Consider the following 21747-nt stretch of genomic DNA (forward strand, 5'->3'; position numbering starts at 1 on the left):
TCGGCGGCATGAAAGACGTTAGTGGCTACGTCGCCGATCCCAAAGTGGCTCATTTGGGTCATTGGAGGATGAAGCGCGAACGAATACGTAATTGTTCTGAGTCGGCCGATGTTAACCCAGTAGACGATTATTACCGAAACTATAAATTATTAGGACCATCATCGTTTCCGTCAGTCTTGAACTCAAGGATATGCGATAACAATTTATTTAGAGGCTAACAATCTCAGATAATAATATCTGGATTGCCGACGATCGCATCGAATGGTCAGATTTAGTGTATCTGGTTGTATCGCATGTCACAAAAACGTATCAGCTTCGAAGAATTGTCTATGTTACTCAGGCGGTGGCGGTGGCGACGCTTGTTGTATCAACTACACTAATAACCAACACGGTGAAGAAAAGATTAACTGTTTATGTGCGAGAAGAAGAAAAAAATGCCCCTGTTTGATCTTGATGTTAAATTTATCATAACGCTGAAACAACAACATAATAATCACAGTGGCATTACTTTCCTAATGACGTACACATAATAGCCCAGGGCGTTCCAGGTAATTTTCCGAATGTTGCAGCAATATCACCGCAGACAATGCTCGCATTGCTGCTCACAAACTTGAATTTTAATATCGCATCTCACACACTTAATGTTAGCTTGGGCCTGTTATTATTCAACATGGTTGTGCTTAACTCGGTTGTATAAGTGACCGTCTTGCATAGAACAAAATATAAACTCATGATTATAAATAATTCGATGTTTGTACAATATGAACGTGATTGTCTTTCAGCGGCACGTGAGCATGAACCGGTGAAACAGCATCCAGTGCTACCAAACTATATACGAGCCATTATAATAGATCCGTCTAGGTCGGGTAAAACCCAGTTGTTGCTCAACCTGAATCAAGCTGGCTCAAATGAAACAAACTTTATTTAGTGGCACCATCCGTGAATGACCAACGATGATATAATGTTCTTAAGAAATTTAATGAAATGCAGTGGATGAAATGATGTTATTGAATTAATCACAGACATCGATGATGCGTCGCCCGCCGTGGATCTTAACTGGGATATCAAAAATCTAAGATGATGTTATGATTGACAAACAAGCCAGAATATTTTCACGAGGCAGACATAAAAATATATATGTCATTTGCTTTACACAGCAGTACACTCAGATTTCTAAAATGATCAGAGATAACTGTATTTTATGGTTATATTTGTCGGTGTTGACACACACACTGTCACAATATTCATCAGACGTGATGTCCTGGCGACATGGTCATAAATAAGTTTCAAAACTTCTTTGCACATGCTTAGAAAAACCCCGTACGGATTCACCACGTTTACACGATCTAGCAATACGCTATCGAGCAAGTCGCGATAAAATCTTTATCAAAAAATGAATATGTCGTATATTATCAACGAGATTATCTCTGAGAGTGAACAATTACGACAAGATGGTCTCGTGGTTCAACTTGATATTAACAAATCAACGACAATTTAGAGTTGATACAGCAATGACTGGAAGAGGGAATATTAACACAAGCGGCGGGGTATAGATTGATAAAAATTTCTCCAACGCGAAATGGATTTGTGATTGTTTGATTTACGCGAACAACATGAGATAGCTATTTTATTTTTCCATTGGCAGGCGCCAATGAGAAAATACGATCAGAGTTATCTCGACACTATGAAACTCGGGCCGCTGTAAATGCGCGTACGTAACAGCTGAAAAATCGTGTGTTGGAATGTGTTAGGAGTCCAACAAGGATGAATAGCAACGTCACCAATACCAGAAACTAATTAACGAGAAAAAAATAATACGTTACTTTTTTTTGGTGTGGCGTTTATAGTCTGACACGTACATATAAATTAACAGTCAATTATTCACTGCGTGTGTCCAATAAATTACCAACTAAGTCGCTTAGATGAAAACGAATTCGTGTAAACGATGGATTATGACATCGTAAATAAACGGGATAAACGGGCACTGATACAATCGAATGACCCGGCGGGACCTCTGGTGAAAATCTGTAAAGAACTTATCCGTGCTGAGCCTGCCATTGGGATTCTTGCCCAGACGCGGTATACCTACCATCGACTACGTCACAGACTAGATTTACAGAAATCGTCGACGTGATATTGATAATGCCAGGCAATACATGGCCACCAGTACCTGTTGATTCGTTGTTATGTCGGAGTTTATCTTCTTATTTTGCCCCATGGCGCAGAGATGCTTTTGGAACATATTCGACAATTATGCAATCAAAACCCTCCTGCATTATATTGATGTTGAACCGGAATAGTTTAAGCGCGAGCAGTTGGTCTTCGGTGATCCTAAAATTAGCAATAAATAACCTTTTGTATGTTACGCTGCTTTATCTCTATTGTTAATTACTTTTCCTATCATAATTTTTCAAACGAGTTATGCATCAGATTTTACACGGTTCAGATGTTGAGCTGTCTCTGTGATTCTTCGTTTAAGATCATCATTCGGATATTGAATTAAATACTGCTGAAGCAACTTTCTCCGATCATCTTGTGTATCTTTATGCAATTGAGATATTATCTTGGTAATCATCAAGAGTAACCGGAATGGATTCCTTACCGTCCGTGTTACATGATCATAAGACCATACCGGCTAACTACGGACGCCTGGATCTCCTATGAATATTTTTTGTCTGTCTAATTATCCGATTGTTGTTGTTCTGGAGGTCCAACATAATTTGGCGCTTCCAGTGGCCATCCAACACGGATCTGATCGACGACTAATAGATGTCAAAGGTGTAATCAAACGTTGATATTTCAATGGTGGAGCTCAGCATTGGCTCATGTATATTGATAGCAATCTTTATTATATATAAAACGGATTATAAATGTGGCACTGACAATGTTGCCACGCGCATGGTTTCTACCTTATGATATTGATAATAAATATCCTTAATTGCAGCAAATTAATTGTCTGATATTGCATCGTCGTTTAACCCCGCTGACAGTATCGATGATAATTTGTTACGCATAAGTAGTCACGTATGTTATTTCTGTGTATTCGTGTAATTTTGTCTCGATAATATTGAGGAAACCAGCAACGCCGACAACAACAACAACCCCATTTCTAACTAAGGGCGATATCGTTTGCTTCGCTGATAGCGTGTCGATTAGCGTCGTTGTTGATTCGTTTGCGGTATTTTGATTGTCTTTTCATGCGATAGTCGACTATTTCTTCCAGCTATGCCTTCTACGCACACGCTTGATTATATCGAAAGGACTGTTTTGGATTTCCTATGTTATATACTAAGTAACCAACTGAGGAGTTTGCGAGACGAATTCCAGACAGTACCAATACATCGTTGCGGTTATTTTTTTTTTGTTTTTATTTTTTGTCTTCTCGATCCATTATAAATGTTCCTCGGTATTTTGATTTTAACACGACCGATACAGTTCCGAAATATCTATCGAATGAATGGCACTATGGAAATGTAAATGTCCTAAATCGCGCAGCGCTAAAAACGGAGCGTCTGTACATCCAGGTGACCTCGGCGATATGTTGGATGGAGCTGTTTTGTCGTGACTATGTTGCTGATTCGGAAACTACTGTGTATATAGCGTTGATTAATGGAGTCGTAAGAACAGCACCGGTTGTATTCTTTTTGATTTTTAAGCTATTGTCATCGAGTCGTGTACGAATTCCAGAGATCTTAATATCGACGACATTTGCTTTTCTAAAGAATTCATTGTTGATTCCATTTTAGGTTCTGCGACAATTCTTAAACGCTGTCACATGATTAATATATTAAACTCTGAATATGGTCAATCTATCACTGATTATTATTAACGAGGTCCTTATCGCTCATACTGAGTGGGCCTGTCGTTGTATCGGCTGCTTTAGCTACACGTTTAAAGATATCTCGTATAGGCCCTCCGATTGATACGCTGGAGTCTTCGATTTTTCCGCCATTAGTTTATACCACGATGGTTTCTTTGGTTGCACCTGACACTCGCAGCATAATATCGACCCATTTGATATTGCTCGTCCATAGCCGCCCATGATGATCCTGAAAAACAACAACTTTATCCCGATCAATCCTGTCGTAATTCAAAGATAAGCGAGTTCATTTTGTGTTGCATAGACTGACAAAGCAATATCACTCTGGGTCTTGCTTTTATCAAACCATCTTTAAATATCTTCCATTATAAACTGTTAACCTGTTTAAAACTATATTTGTACACAACTTAATACGGCGGCGCTTATGACTTTGACAAGGCGTTAAGTACAAGAAGTACTTACGGACAATGTTTATGTGGATCCGTTATTGTCTGTGTTAATACCAGATTGGTATATCATTGTAGATGCTACTATATTTTATAAATTCGCGTGGTGTGCCAATCCCGACGAATCAAAGTAAACAACACCAGGTGGATCAACGGCTATGTGGCCAAATGAGTACCTGGACCAGAACGGCTATGGAAAACAATGATAGCAGTTTCAACACAGTTTGGTTTTTCTCATAACGGATCACGCATAGAAACACCACTGAGCAGCATCAAGTGAATGAATATTGGACATGGGGAGTTTTAAAGAAACGTCCCCCGCAGTCTCAGACCGTGACCATGTCAAGTTCTTGTTAATCTTATACCCAGTCCCTTTTTGGGGTCTTTCCACCCTGTGCTGTTGCCATTTTAGTGCTATACCGGCAACTGTTCGACCTTCCCCAAGTGCTGCTGATTTTGCTTGAACTTCAGCGTCAAGCAGTGCTGGTATCGCCGCTAAAAGTGGAAATATACCGACGGCCTTTGCTGTATCACTGAACACAATAGCAGAAAGATCAAATCCCACGACAGCTTTTTATTTCTTGTCGTCATTGTAGTGTTTGATCTCACGTTCAGTCGACAATAATTTATTTGTGCTTTCGGAGATACTTTTGCCCCATATTCCTCTTTGGTGCCTATTGCTACTTTTTAATCTGATCGTGTCTCAGAGTAAAATTGACATGATGTTATGAAATTACAGTATCATGGATGATCTAATTATATGTTTGAAAAACATGATTTTACGGGCACATCAATGACTCTCATTCGTCCACCAACACCTTCAAGAAACATTGCTTTGTCAGATAGTATAACAGCGATTTCTTTGTAACCACGAGGACAAACCGGTATATCATTAATAGTAGATCGCACGTGTATGTCAACGACACATTTTCTGAACAAATCCAGATGTTTCAGAGAAAAGTAATATATTAGATACAGCGTTGAGAAATCACGGTGAAATATCTGCAAGGCATACTCAACATTCTGATCACTTCCAATGAATCTCGTCAGACTATGATATGCTCATGCTACGTTGTTTTGCTTCAAAATCGGTATTATTTCTTCGGATGGTTCCTGATGTCCGTTTATTTTTAAAGAAATCGTAGACACCGCTAATATGTCAAACACCATTGGGTTTCTTTTTTATTTTCTAATCATGCGTTACCTTAAACGCAACGTATATATATCATGGTGATAAAATTCCCTGTTGAGATGCTGTCTGCCATGCAAATGAATTTGATATGCTTGTAAGTGAGCATGTGATTGACTTATGACCACTACCCATGAACGATACCATTCGCGTTTTTTTTTTGTTACTGATGGAGTTAATGTTGGCATCTACAATGCAAGTTTTTTGTAGTGTGACTTTACCAGCAGCTGAAGCATTATCTCGACAGATTGCATATTTGTTGGTGGACGTATATTTCTCCCCAAATGTTCTTAACATGTCTGCAGAATTCGAAGATATGTGGGAGCGGTATCACAGAGCTGATTCTACCGTGAGCATCAGTTTTAGATCGTAGTGCTGCAAGTCCCAGGTTAAATTCTGGATTGGACAACCGGGTTTACGTTGTCGTCAGCGTCACCGGTGAAGATTCTTGGTCGTCTTATGTCATACATTTGATTAAATTCGATTTTGTCTAAAACGATCGTCTAACACTGATCAACATCACCGACGACAACGGTATTCACCACTAACCTCTATTAGGTTTGCGGTTATATTGTTTCTTCCATCTCGGCTTAGGCTTGTTTTGTCAGGGATTGCCCACCAGATAATTATTTCAACCGGTCATTTGCAGTTTGATTTATTATTTTACTAATACTTGCTGCCATCACTTCAGTGCTGGGCAGTTTTATTGGAATGCTTGCATTGGAATGCTTCGCATTCTGTTGTGGTTTTCGTCGTAATAATTGTGCGAGTCTTTGATCGCCAAGAATGCTTTACCGGCAACATCACCAACAGTGTCGATACCCAAATCACGAACAACTTTGATGGCTTTCATGGCTAATTGTTTTGCAATCCGGATAGCTTTTGGGGCTATCCTTCTAAATAAACCTTGAATAACAACACCGAGACCATCTCTGTAGATCGCACTATTAACTGGTAATCGTGAATTCATCACCTTGACGTTTTCAGGTCCAAGTTGGGCATTGCATATAATCATGTTATTTTGTTATCGCAGATCTAATTCATCACGCACTGTATTAATCAACGGTAACATTGTTCTACAGACAAAACGTTTCCGAAATAATTGTAGTCAATCTTTACTAATTCTTTGTAACTGAGAATGAAAATGATGCTTAAAATTGTTGATTGGCTCTAGTTTTAAAGATATGTTACTGGGTCAATAAACAACCCTTGACTTTGGACTGGCGGAGAATAAGTGAGTTATCAAGGAAACGGATCTCACGTTAAACCCTAAATGATTAAAACACATCTTTGGCTGGATCTATGAATAAATATATGACTAGGTGTTGACAGTACTTGCTTTTTATACATAAAAGTGACTGATACAATATGAAGCTGGTATTGCGTCATACACGATATGAACTGCATCGTGTTATTCCTAGAAGTTATGGATGATGCAATATAACTACGTTTACATCACTATGTTGAACAAATTGCCCTACATAAGCTCTAGAAATCATATAGTGTCGTGCTCTCTTATTTGTCAGCAAGGGACACATTTCCGTTTAGCCAAAGTGAGCATAGATATCTCGTAATTGTGTAAACTTCTGCTATGTTTGTGGTGAAGTGTCTTTTGCATTATAACCACTATGCTAACGAAAGCCTATCACCTTTATTTTAGCTGCACAAGTGGAGATCAGGACAAGAGGTGGGCCCCACACATATGCTCAACACTTGTTGATAGGAAAAAGGAAATCTATGCCCTTTACAGTGCCAATGATTTGGAATGATCCAAGAGATCATGTCAGAAATTGTTACTTCTGCATGTTGACTCCAGTTCGGAAAGGTGTGTAAATGAGAAAAAGCGGACTGTGCTTTATTCAAACATTCCGAACATATGCCCATTACCCCATGGAGAAGGATTGCCGGTTCCTGAAGCACCCGAATCTGTTACACTCGAGTAAGACGAGGAAGAGGAAGAGAAAGAACCATCAATGTCACATAACCCATATTTTCTCCCTTCCTCCTCCTCTGAACCACATCTCATAAAACAAAGTGAACTGAATGACCTTCTCATGGATGTAGAACTGTCTAATAGTAAGGCAGAGCTGTTGGGCTCCAGACTACAGCAGTATAATCTCCTGGCAGGTGATGCTAGGGTTTATATGTTATGTGACCGTCAAAAGGATATTTTACCATTCTTCGTCACGGAATGTGATCAAGTAACCTGCAACAACATCGATGGTATGATGGCAACCTTCAAGACCGCTCATTATCCAGATGAGTGGAGACTGTTCATTGATTGTTCGAAGACGAGTCTTAGAGCTGTTATGCTGCATAATGGCAATGTTTTGTCATGCATTCCAGTTGGTCATGCAGTCCATATGAAGGAAACCTATGAAAACGTGAAACAACTGCTGAGTTGCATAAACTATGTCCAACGTCAGTGGCAGCTTTGTGGCCACTTGAAGGTTCTTGTTGTCTTGCTTGGTCGGCAGACTGGATACATAAAGTAGTGCTGTTTTCTCTGCGAATCGGTTAGTCGTGCGAGAGATTCCCGCTTCATCAAGAGATAGTGGCTATGGTAGCCTGGAAGGAATAATGTTAGGTATCCATCACTTGTTGAATCAAAGTAGATTTTGTTACCACTCTTGGACATCAAGCTGGGTCTGATGAAGAACTTTGTCAAGGCCATGGACAAAACGCAAGCAGCTTCAAGTACCTCAGTGGACAATGTCCAAGGTTAAGTGAAGCTAAGATAAAGGAATGTGTTTTTCTAGGTCCTCATATTCGCAAACTTCTTCGAGGTGATTATTTGACCATGCACTGCGTGACAAGGAAAAGAATTTGCGGAAACCTTCCCTAAGGCATAAACTCTGATAAATAGTAGCTGCTTTATTGATGATTTCGTGGGTATTGTTGCCTGCTCGTCTTCCACCAATTAGAATTTAGATATTCAGCATCTATGAACCGGCTAGTTTATACAAGGCTGAGATTAATAAATCAGCATTGCAACTGGTGGTGCGTTGGGGTGGGAGTCTCTGTCAACGTCGACACCACTTAATGGATAGTAAACAAGCATCGGAACAGCATTCAGTTAATTAATGAGTCAACATTTTGGCTACAATTAACATTTTGTTACCCCCCGTTTTGCAAAATGGGGCCTTGATGGTGAGATATGTCGACACCACTTTTTAGTGGTTGACCCTCTCCAGCTGTTCAGTAGGAAAGTTGCAATAGCCTGTCAAAATATGTATGGTACATTTATATTGAAGGATAAAAATACATAGTGTAATATATTTTATTTTTATTTATTTCTTCATATTTTATAGAAAAGGAGCGCTGCGATGGCCTAGTGGTCAGAGCGTCTGCCTGGGATGAGGAAGGTCGCGGGTTAAAACCCCGGCCGAATCAAACCAAATATATAAAAAAGGTACTAAAAGCTGCCTCGCTTGGCGCTCAGCATTAAGAGGTTAGTGTTAGGACTGCTTGGCCTGGTGTCATGATAGTGTGACTAGGTGGGACATCATAATAAACGTATGCGACATGATGCCCCAGTGCATGACACCACTATAAAATGCCACATTGGAGACATCTTAACTACTTTCAAAATTAAAATCACATACACACTTTTTATAAAACCAATTAGCAAGAGTGTAAACACATATTATTTAATATTATAATGTCCGAAGACCGCTCTACCTTCAATCAACCGTTTTCTATCATTGCGTGGGTTGGTAAGGCAGAGACTAATCTACCAATCAAGAAACACCACATCTCTCTCTCTCTCTTTGAATACCAGTTGTATATTTTTTATTAAAAGGAAACACTGCAAGCCTCGTTCCCTTTGAATGAAAAATGTATACACCTCGGGCAGTAACACGTTTTTTGAACGCATGTATGTCAGGCGAGAAAAAGAACACTAATGACACTTAATAAGGTATAATATAACTTAGTCCTACTATTTAGTTGTTTATAAAAAGTGCATACACGTGGTCTTAACAAATATTTGAAATAAAAACATAACATCCTCTTCCTATGTTAAAGCACAAGCGTGATATTCTTAATCCCCATATTATAGCTGAAAAGTATTTAGTTTGAGTTCAAATGTATGAATTTGTATTTCAGCCGAATGTGTATTGAATGATCTAAAGAAGTTTCTGTACAAAGATCAAACGGTCAAGGCAGTGTACCGGAGTGGGGACACAATATGGATTTCATGTCCAATCGATTATAACGACGGCTATGAGTACGGCTATGCTTATGCAGAAGATTATAAATTTGAAGAATCACACACAGAATTGACCTGCAATAATGGACGTTGGGTTGGATATATCCCAAAATGCATCGGTACCTTTCAGTTTTCGCACTACTTGCAAACTTATCACCTATTTCTAACATGCGTATGTAATGAGCAAGGACGTTTCGATAACATTTGTAGCATGCATGTTCCTCAGATCTCGTTTGCTGTATATTTTTAAAGCATACATGGTACCCAGTAACTCAAATAAACATCTTCGTAACATACACAGTACCGTGAAATTCAAATAAATATTTTCATAGCATACATGGTACCCAGCAATTCAAAGAAGAATTTCTGTAACAAACATGGCATCCTGTAAATCAAATAAACATTTTCATAACATAAATGGTACCCAGTAACTCAAATAAATATATTCTTAACATACAAGGTACCCTGTAATTTACAAAAAAATATTTTCACAGCAGTCATGGTGTCCTAGTAATTCCAATTAATATTTTCATAACGTAGATGTTATTCAGTAATTCAAATAAACATTGTCATAACATAAATGGTACCCAGTAATTCCAATAAACATTGTCATACCATAAATGGTACCCAGTAATTCCAATAAAAAATTTCATAACATACATGGTGCTCAGTCAAAAAAAAAACTTTTCTGTATCTCAACAAAAAAATTAATAATGTTTTGGTAAGAATTATAACATTTTCCGTCAGATATATTGTACCTTTTCTTTTTCTAAATCCAGAATGTCCAACAGGAACCGTTAAATAAAAAAAACAAATTGGATTGGTTTCATCCTTAATTTAATAGAATACAGACATATTTTTGTCTGAAAATGACCTATTCATAGCAAAATGGTCGAATGTATGTTAAGTTTGGTTAAATTTCCAACCTGTTTATGTTTTTGTATTGTCATGTGTCATTATTGCAATGGTTCAATTTTGTTGTAAACTTTGTCACTGACAGATCGATTTTAAATCGTCATGTATGATTCGACTTTCACAGATATCGTGATTGTCATTTGTAAACCGACCTTATATCCTCTTTTATAAATGTGTTTTTATAAATGTCATTGTAATAGGAAAACCAATCTTGCATCATCGTGTTTGAATCGATTTTCACAGATGTAATTGTAATTGGCAAAAGTATTTTAAATCATCAAGGCTGAATCAATTTTCACAGTTGCAATTTTCGTTCGCAAACATATCTTCAATAATCGTACATAAATAGATTTCACAGATCTTAAATCATAATGTCAAATATATTTTCAGTTATGACGCAATTGTCTGTTGTATGCCAGTTTCGAAAGTCAAGTTATTCGGATGGGTCGATTAATAGTTATCGGAATTCCTTGAGAAACAAGAAAACATTCGAATAAATGGGACTTAGAGTGTTAAAAGAAACGGGCATGTTTTGCGTTAAAATGAAATCTCTTGTATAAAAATAAATCTGGATAAAAAGAGCATTTTGTACTGATGATGACTTACATTCAATGATCTATAGCCAAGTAAAATGAAGCATCTGTTGTAAAAGTTATTTAATCAGATGTTCAGTCATATTTGGGACTTTTCCACACCATCTTTTGGAAGCTTGTGAAGGGGTTTACATGTTGTTTTGATTAAACGATGATCTGTATTAAAGCAATACGGATATATAAGGTTCATGATATGAACTTTCAATACATAGTTTATTGTAATTGAACTTGATATACATGTATCTATCTCCACACCGAAAGTTTCCCAATCTTCCAAGAGACTTTAATGCATTTAGAAACCTTTGTTACGGTACCTTAGGGCTGTAATAGACGCAATGGTTTGGGGTGGAAAGGGATAAATATATTTATTGTCTACTGTTGAATCCTGTAAAAAGGAGTTTGTAAAGAGGATAATATGTAATGCAAATGACAATTGACATGTATAATCTAAAAAATAGTCTTACAAACCGTAGGAGGGCTGGTACAGTGGAACAAAAACTAAATGATGTAACGAACAATCATTTCCCACTCTACATATTTTTTAAATCAAACCTTTGCCTCATTTTGCAATGGAATCAAACCTGGAGTACAATTGTAAATCTCGAAACTATAATTAAGTTTTCCGAAACAGGCGTTGATATTTAAATGAAATTTTATGAAAGTGAATCATTGCCTGGAATTCGATTTTATATATTGTAGAATAGCCTGAAAACTCTTATGAAAATGGCAAATATCATAATACCAACTCAGTGATACAGTCGTTTGTAAAACGTAATGAATAGCTTCGCCACATTTACAAAGCTGCCGCAACGTAACTATGAAACACCATTCCCAACCTTTATTCTCATCCAGTCAGAAAAAGAGAGATTGCAAAGGTAAAGTGCTTCTTTCTCATACATTATTAAGATTATATAGAAGAACAAAATAATAATAAACTTACTGATGACGCATCTACCAGTCCTTGAAAATAATCCATGGAACATTCTCAGTTTCTAATTTTTAATCCACAACAGGTTATGCGGATTCAAGCATCAAATCAACACCAAAGGTCGATCTAGATGTAAAGACCACCAATGAGGTCAATGTAGCACAATATATCTCGGCTGGCAGTACAAGCAATGCACGCTCGGAGTCTGGCAATTCGCGTGAAGATGACATTAATCCCCAACCTGACAAAGGTTTCATTACTACAACAGAGGATTTATATGCAGACAAAGGTTGTATCAGAATAAAACATTACTACTTTTGGCTTACTAGCCAAATTTGTTGTTTATCATAAAGAACATTTAACTTTAAAATATAGATGGTTATATGCACATTGTTTAAGTATTTGAGTAAGAACCATATTCATAATTAATGCTTTATGTTCATAACAAAACGGTATAAGCACACAACTTCTATTTGCACACATAACCAAAGGTCAATTAGAAAGGAAGCCTTAACTCCGTTGGACATCTAATTGGACTTCTATCATAACTTTTGTGGGTCAAGTGAGCAAACATTAGAGAATGATTTCAAAGCTTGCGGTTAGAGAGTTCCTTGACCTAGAGGCCATATTTTGTCCCAACATTGTATTATAGCTAATCGATAACTTAATTCGCAATCAGTTGCATCACGTATAAATGAGATCAAAGTAAAGATTACACCACTTATTATAACAGCTGACGGGGATGTTGTTCAAATTTGTATAATTGCCTATTAGCTTTTATATTAACCCTATCGGGTTTATGCACTATATTTGAAATGGAAATATTATACTCTATGCATTATACTATCTTAGTAAAGAAAACAAATAAACGTTTAGCAGATATAATAAGACAAGCAATATAATCGGTTGTCATAATAAAAATATCTGAATGGATCAATCAGTTTCAATATTTAGGGTCAGGGTCATGCTTGAGATCTAAACAAAAGTGATGATTCTTAGAAAAAGATAGTCCGGATACAACAAATGAGTTGGTACGCGGTCAAACTGCGACTAGGGCAATCCAAACGTGGTGATTACTGTTCATCAGCTTGGCCTTCCGAAGAAGAAATCGCATTAACACATTTCACTGAAAGAAATCACAGCAGATGATTTTGCTGAATAGTAAAGGCTATTACGAGATCGTTGATTGTAATTAAAGTGAGACGATTAAAATATTTTATAGTTATCCTTTATTAGTAGACTTAAGATTGCCTTTCAACTGATCTCCAGTTTAACAAAAATAATTTGCAACACAGAAGATAAAGTCTAAGTTGCCAAAGACCACTTATTGGACACGTGATACTTTTGGGTAGATAATAATGATGTAAATGAATGCTTAAAAATCACAGTATAAAAAATGTCAAAGATTTGAAAATATTCCTCAACTTAATCACATTCGACTTTCAGTAATTATAAACGTATACAAAGCCTTTCTAACAAGCGTTGAGACTGATTACTCTTCATGTTGAACAGCAAATTTGACGCTATTAACTTATAACACTAGAAAAATACGTTTTATGGATTTACTCGCCATTCTTGTATATAACCAGATCTATAAACAACGGTTTAATGTTCTGTTATTATTTTCTTAGGTTCCTTCTTTTTGTCTTAACTATTTGTAATTATAGGAATGTAATTTAATAGTTTACATTATTCAGAGTAACTTGAAAACCGATTGCATGGTATGCATAATCGGTATTTGTTTCTAAGGCGGTTTATGCATAATGCGCAATGTTTCAAGCATCCTTACAGCATGAATTCTCTTTAAATATGAAACCCAGTTTCCAATGAAATATCCGTGAAAGGTGACCTTTACTTTCGGAGTGGCATAGATTTAATCACTACCACACAAACAAAAAGAAAAAAACTAGAATCAGTCTTACCAATTTATGTTATTTAGTTTTACAATTAAGATAAGTTAAGAGGGGCTCTAGAAATGGGTCATTAGTCCTCGAAGCAGAAGCAGACGTATTTATATCCCTTTAGACCAACTGGCGTTTTTAAAGAAAATATTAAGCAGCTATAATGAGTAATGGAGAATTAAACCAGACATATAGAAGTTAATCGAATACATTGAAATGAGTATACTCTATTCATACACAAATCACGATGTAATACATCCGAATTTAGAATAAACAGCTATATTCATACCAAGCATATTAAGTAACTACAGTGAGTAATGGAGAACTAAACCAGACATATAGAATTTATCATCTATTGCATTTTAAATTGTAATACAATTACTAGTAAAACTAATCATACACAAGTCATGATTTAATACATCCGAATATAGAATAATATAGAATAATCAGTTATATTCATATAAAGATTTTTGCAAACATTGGCAAAGCTACTAAAAAGTGCAGCAAACCGTAAGCGAGACAGAACCTGATGTTCAACCAATAACTTACCTAGTTGTGATCAATTCTTAATAGAGAAATTACGTCAAAAGGTACTCAATTCGTTGATGACAAAGAAAGCAATTTAATAAATGTATAGATGTTTTGGCTACTTTTACAGATTTTAGGCACATATCTTATGCCAATATAAGTGCATACAGAAAACTCTTTCATGGATGTGGGATGGGCAAATGGGGGGGGGGGGGGGGGGCGCCGTCAAGAGCCTTTTCCTGCAGCTGACATTTTCATAGTATTTCACCTCATAGTAGTGTAATTGGGTATATCTTTACAAAACTTCTATTTAGATTGAGGTGGGGTTATAGAGGTTGGCAATGACAGAACTCTATGGCATAAATCCATAACAAAAGTGGAATCTTCTCCAAACACTATCAAATCATATTCTGTATTTTTTTTTATAAAGGAATGACCTGTAGTTTAGCCCATCCGTTCAATTCGTTGCAATTGTTGGGAAGATAAATTATGTTATGAAAGTGATAACATTTATGTTTGAACTTTATCAGTATTGAGATAGGACTTACAATGAAGGCCCTTGATGAAGAAGACAACATGGACTATTAAACCAGATATATCCACATGCAACAAAGATTTCGTTTTAAACGTATTTTTATTCCACTATTTGCAGCCGAGTGCCAGTTAAATGGTTTAAGCCAGTATCTTATGAAGAATCAACCAGCAGAGAAATCATATCGACATGGGCAGAAAATAAGCATTGCATGTCCCCAGGGCAATTCAGATAATCACGACTACAACTATAACCAGCCTTCTGACGATTCGCATTCAGAATTAACCTGCCTTGATGGGCATTGGATTGGATCATACCCAGAATGTTTCCGTAAGATATAGTTCGATATTTCGTAGAAAAATGATACACCATCACTATTTATAAATATTAAAAAAAAACTTGGAACAAACTGGATTATAGATAGAGATATGGCTACTCGTTGCTAAAATATATGCAGATTCAAATCTAAATCAAAATCGTTGTGTAAGATCAGTGACTTACGCATGCATAGTATGTTTGATACACTTTGACAACCAATACAACAGTAAAACTGAGGACAAAATAAAAATCAGTTTGGCCCATAATTGACTGGCTGTTTCAAATTAGAAGAAACTTAAAGCTTTACTGCCATTCTTGGGTCATTATACAGGCCATACAAGTTCCATGCAAGTGCAAGAAACTCTGGTTTTATTCATTCTCGGCAGGTATTTGATAAAAGTTAGGATTTTTTTCAGAGAGTTGCTTTCCTTACGTTCTGAAAGATTTCGTGATGCAGGGACAAGACGACATGAAAGAATATCGAAGTGGTGAGATAATAAGCGTTTCATGTTCTAGAAATAGCTCAGAATCACAAGATGGAAACAACATCTGGAACTATGAGTTTGATGATCAGACACGTGCAGACCGGACTAGAAATCTGACCTGTCTAAACGGGCAATGGGTTGGAGAATACCCAGAATGCTTTGGTGAGAATCTGTATGGCTTTGTGTATGCAAGTGACGTTTGTGTACTATTGCTGTATTCATATGCAAATGTATTAGATATGCAGATAATACTTGCAGAGCTGATATACAGATTAGTTAGTAACTTTTATATCACGTGAAAGCAAATAAATAACAAATTTTAATGATTATATGGTTTATCTTTAGAATATTCGTTTAATGAAGCACCTCATATTTACAACATATAAATGAATTATATTAATGACGAGCTAAGCTCTTTGTGAGATTCACTTTGTCATGTAAATGAGTAACATGCTAAACAGTTTGGCAGTTTGTGATATTCAAACCTCAATATGACATGTAACGTAACCTTCAGCGTAAAACGTCGATTCGGAACCAGTACTTGATAAAAACGGGACCAAGAAATAAAATGAAAACATTTTTCAATTGTGAAGAAAATATTCCGATTGGTTTGTGAATATGGTAGTAGTTTGATCTGATTCTGGTGTGTTATTAAGTGTGATAAAGAATTATTTGCACATGCACTGCAAAACGGACAATACCCAATGATTTATTATATTTAAATATCCCATAAAAGCAGTGTTCTGCATGTACAGTAAAAATAGTATTCGAAACTAATGATTTAGGTGGGTTAGTAAGATCTACAATGACGAATTATTTTGCCGTCAACAATCTTTTATATATATATATATATATATATATATATATATATATATATATATATATATATATATATATATATATATATATATATATATATATATATATATATATATAATAGATAGAGTATCACTTTTTTATGTGATACCATATCGGAATGTTTTACATTTTGAAAACAAAATTGTTTTTATTATTATTTTTTAATTATGTCGCCTGCTTACAATTAGTTCAGAATATTTTTATATTATTCTAATTTACTGAATAACTTGAATAGTGAGATCATAAACTAAAATCATAATGAGTTTGCTAATTTTTTTTATAACTGAAGGAGCATTTTAAAATTAACATTCAATATATTACGATGAATTATTTATAAGAGCTTTCATTGTATTATGCACTTTATAACTGTTTTAAAAAATATAATATGAGTTCTTATGAAATATTGAACATTAGTCAATAAAATAATTTTAAACAAATGTGCGTTATACATAATAAAACTGTTAATGAAACTGTTTACCTCTATTCATATATATATATATATATATATATATATATATATATATATATATATATATATATATATATATATATATATTTTGCCAGGTTTAAGCATAAACATCTTTTAGTTCTATGGTTCGCATTGAATAATTTTTAATATTTTCTATCCAAACACCCAGTGAAGTTACTTCAAGGACGGTTGAAAAGTCAAAACTCTGGAAATTCTGTTCTTCATTCTGATGCTCTAATATTTCTATCTAATGTGCTAATCTTCTCACTGGATGCTCTAATACGCCTATCTGACGTTCTAATGGTCGCATACCTATCCGAATATCCTTCCTGGAAGGCACTCAAACTGGGAAATACGATTACCAGTGCCTCCAAGTCTCTTTATGCGGCCGAAACTATTGGATTCGCATTGGATAATGACGGACGTGTTCCCATTGATTAATACCTTATAGCGAAACTGGTCTTCAGTTACGTAGATAAATAACGTCCCTCCCTGCACAAACCGTTTTTGACCCATGGATCAGCCTCGCTTTGGATTGCCCTTTTCTTATATTTTGGCATTAAAATTATGGTCCCAATAAGATCAAACGTAAACAATGAAAGTGCTAAAGTTGCTGACTAAAGTCTAAAATTTTCTGTTTTCGTTACATTATGTGAAGGTTGTGAAACATTAGGTCAGAACAAAGGCATGCGTTTCTCCCGAAAAATTGCTTAATTCAGCTGGAAATGGAATTGGCGTTTTGGAGCAATCTTGACGTGCATATAATGCGCAAGAAATATCAAGAAGGTTTACCGCAGTTGGCTAGACATATCGACTTCCACATATTAGTATATTTTAATGTGTACAATCACATGTTGTTGTTTTGGATTTAACGCCATTTTCAGCACAAGATAGGCTATACGTATACATGATTAAAAAGGAATCCGGGAAAATCCGGGAAGTAAATACCAACCCACGAGAAACTACTAGCAAGCTTTCTCACATACCGTATAGTCACATGAAATATTTCTCAGTTTTCATCATGTTACAAATACTGTAATTATGGATAATTATTGACATTCTTGTTTTAATTACACTTCGCCAATGTGAGTCTAAAAATCTTTGGCGATTCGCGAAAAATTTTGTTTAGCTAACGTTTTTGTATTCTTCTGTGTTTGCCTACAAACATTGTTCATAGATGTAATTTGTTACAAATTGGAATAAAATGTTATTTTGGAATGTTAGAACAGAACATGATTATAATTAGTGGTTAAAAGAATGGACATGTTTGGATTTACATGTTCTCTAGGTAGGTACGAAATATAAGAAAACTATTGTTTTTACTGACTGGCCGTATTCAACAGGATTACCTCGATTCTCATTTTGCATTAATGACAGCGTTCTTTTAACAAGATGAAAGCTACATTAGCTCTCATTAAATTAATTGTATGCTTACAACTTTCAATCAGTAACATAGCGGTTAGTGCATTACACATGTCTGTTTTAACTTAATGTCAAACGTTAGTACTTTGTTATGTATAAATGTAAATCAACTCAGTTTTCTTGTCGAAAGAGCGTAATGAACAAAACCAAATTATTTTCCCTTATGAATAAATCATTCATAGTAAAAACAAATAATGAATAATCGAGAATAATAACTGATGAGTTTCTCCTCTAGGCTTCTCTTGTTTTATTTCATCATGCGTCTCAAAAAATGGGCAAATTCTTGTACAGAGGGTAACCGAAGCGAGTTACATATTCAATCAAATAAAACAAAGAAGATATTTTCAGCAAAATGATTATTTATGGCTTCCATCCAGTTGTCTTCAAATTTTCTCAAAACTTTTTTACAAGTGGGATGAAACGCAGAGATGTGTAAGACTTGTGATCTTATGTGGATGTGCTGTAAACGTTATGCCATACAATTGCTTTTTTATTATTCAGTTTGTATTATGTTTTGGGACTAGAAATCTAAGATTCTGCTTCTGGATCTGAACTCTTAATTTTGTTTTACAGATCAAATTGCTATTGTTAAACTTTGTTTTACGCCTTGTTTTCAATCAACATCGAGATAATAAAAAAATGTCTCTACATGAATTGCTAAGTGCACAGTTTTTCTTGAACTGTTAATTTAAAGAAATCACTTACAATTATAGCTAGTCTATGACGTGGCTTATTTGTTTTATAAATTTCCAGCAATAACGTTCTTCTGCTAGAAATGGTATTTTTAAAACTATTTTGCATATTTAAAATAGTTTATTCATATGAACATGAAATGATCTGAGGTTCAGAAAGTTATTTACAATATTTGCAATGTATACAGTACGTTTTATAAGAACTGCCATTTTATTATTTTCTCAGCTCCTGCATGCGAATTATCCCCGCTAATTGTAAGACATGGCCGACTCCACGGTGTGGATAGAATGATCATCAATCACGGGGATAGTGTGTCCATACGAAAAACAGTCAAATGTGATGATGGTTACACCGTTCCTTCAAATATAAGCTACGTCTCCTGCTACAACGGCGTCCTGGATCCACCTAATATTGACTGCATAAAGTGTAGGTTTGATGTCTGTGGCTATCTATACTTTTTATTTTATATTCTCATCCTGTTATCATCTGACTCTTTTTCCTTATCATTATGATGCATTACATCAGCACCGTCTCCTTGCACGTTATCAAAATATTTCATCGTCAGAAGCAGGTGCAGCGGCATATTTTTCTTCCTTATTGTCAACTATAACTACTACTACTACGACTGCTACTGCAACTAATACTGCTACTACGTTATCCACCACTGATATTACATCTGTTCCTGAGTATACAACAGCATTTACAACTTCTATTTCTGCTTTTACAACCTATTACAACTATATGGTCTTAAAGTAAAAAACATAAGAAATATAACCAATAAGTTTAGTTAAATTCAAAATATAATTATTTCCTATGAATACAAAGTTAAAATTTATTTAAAAAAACTTACAGTATTGTGAAATCAATTCAAAATATTCATAAAAGTTGTGCAAATAGTCCTATGAATACAAAGTTAAAATTTTAAAAAAATTACAGTATTGTGAAATCAATTCAAAATATTCATAAAAGTTGTGCAAATAGTCCTATGAATACAAAGTTAAAATTTTAAAAAAATTACAGTATTGTGAAATCAATTCAAAATATTCATAAAAGTTGTGCAAATAGTCCTATTAATACAAAGTTAAAAGTTTTAAAAAGTTACAGTACTGTGAAATCAATTCAAAATATTCATAAAGATGCAAATAGTCCTGATATATTACAGTGATATAATCCAAAATGTCTTTGAATAGCTTCACAATAATCCTAAAATAGTAATTTAGTCCATTATATATATGTCCAAATGCAATGAACAATGTTTACATAAATGATTCACCTCCATTTATTAACACAAATGATAATAATTTTAGAGACTGATCTTAAAGAAGGAATGAAATATTGAGATGGCAATAACCTTATATAAAAATCTAAGACACAATAAAATGACCAGGATCATGCTCAAGCGACCTCTTCCAGGACCATCTAAATGTATAGCAAAAACGAAAACAGGCCCTGAACTCAAACATCAGTAAGCAACCTATGTATAACCTGCAAACAAGAGAAATATCAGGTACGACTTCTATAGCCCTCTAAGGTAAACATTCCATTTCAACATGTTATCTTAAAGCACAATTTACAGTCATGGACGAAAGTTAAACACGCCGTATAGATATACACAATAATGTACAAACGTGAAGCACACAATACAGATATACATAACAACCTTTTAATACTATCACTACTACCAATACGGCAGCTGCCGCTGTTGCCGCTATTACTACTAAAACTAATAATATTGCTGCTATCACTGATACAACCACTACTGCTAACACTATTTTGCTACCACTAATTATATTTCATCTCCTCAGCTCCTCTTCTTTCTTCTAATCCCATGTAATAATAGCACTACAAATATTACTATTAGATCAGACATGTTATGTTGATCATTTTTACCTCGGGGCTTATCTTTAATAAATATATTTACAATCTAAAGAAAGGTAAACAACTTTTGTGCATACCACCAAGCACTCAATGAATTGCTACAGTTTTCTTCTGCTTTTTTGTTGTGATTCTGCTGGTCCTGAAAGTATCACTTGCACTAACAAGAGACTTAAGAGGGTCTGATTTAAATCACCTGGCTTTACATAACTTCATACTTTATAATTTCACTAAGTAGGCATACGTAATACTGTAAGAACAAGCTATATCTCTAAAACTGTATATCATCTACATCAAAACTTTGATTATAATTATAGTATGATTGGAAATAGAGTCGCTAGGCTGTTGACAAAATCTGCCCGTCATATGCAAGATCACCACATTAATATGCATGGATCTTGCCATTATCGAACTTGTTTGAGACCATGATGATGCAAGTTTGATCTAGTTATATGATTATAGTATGAAGAAAGATTGAGGCATACATTTATTATACAAACGTTAACCAAAGACAGTGAAATGTGAAATATTGGTCACAGTGACCATTGGTGTAATGAAAATATAT

At 35.2% G+C, this 21747-nt stretch overlaps 1 protein-coding gene across 2 annotated transcripts in view; it reads left to right on the plus strand.

The window, feature by feature from the left end:
• The window catches only part of LOC149780010 (uncharacterized), a 42521-nt gene that overhangs the window by 4079 nt on the left and 16695 nt on the right, over positions 1-21747 (plus strand). Inside the window, exons 3-7 of one of the 2 annotated variants that reach the window (XM_089936734.1) lie at positions 9563-9784; positions 12187-12390; positions 15183-15392; positions 15797-16027; positions 19533-19733. In XM_089936734.1, the coding sequence (XP_089792860.1) occupies positions 9563-9784; positions 12187-12390; positions 15183-15392; positions 15797-16027; positions 19533-19733 (1068 nt within the window). The remainder of the gene's footprint in view (positions 1-9562; positions 9785-12186; positions 12391-15182; positions 15393-15796; positions 16028-19532; positions 19734-21747) is intronic. The other variant, XM_089936735.1, reaches the window with a different exon arrangement.

Source organism: Sinohyriopsis cumingii, chromosome 16, assembly GCF_028554795.1.
Source record: "Sinohyriopsis cumingii isolate HCF-2022 chromosome 16, ASM2855479v2, whole genome shotgun sequence".
In the NCBI taxonomy this organism is placed as follows: domain Eukaryota; kingdom Metazoa; phylum Mollusca; class Bivalvia; order Unionida; family Unionidae; genus Sinohyriopsis; species Sinohyriopsis cumingii.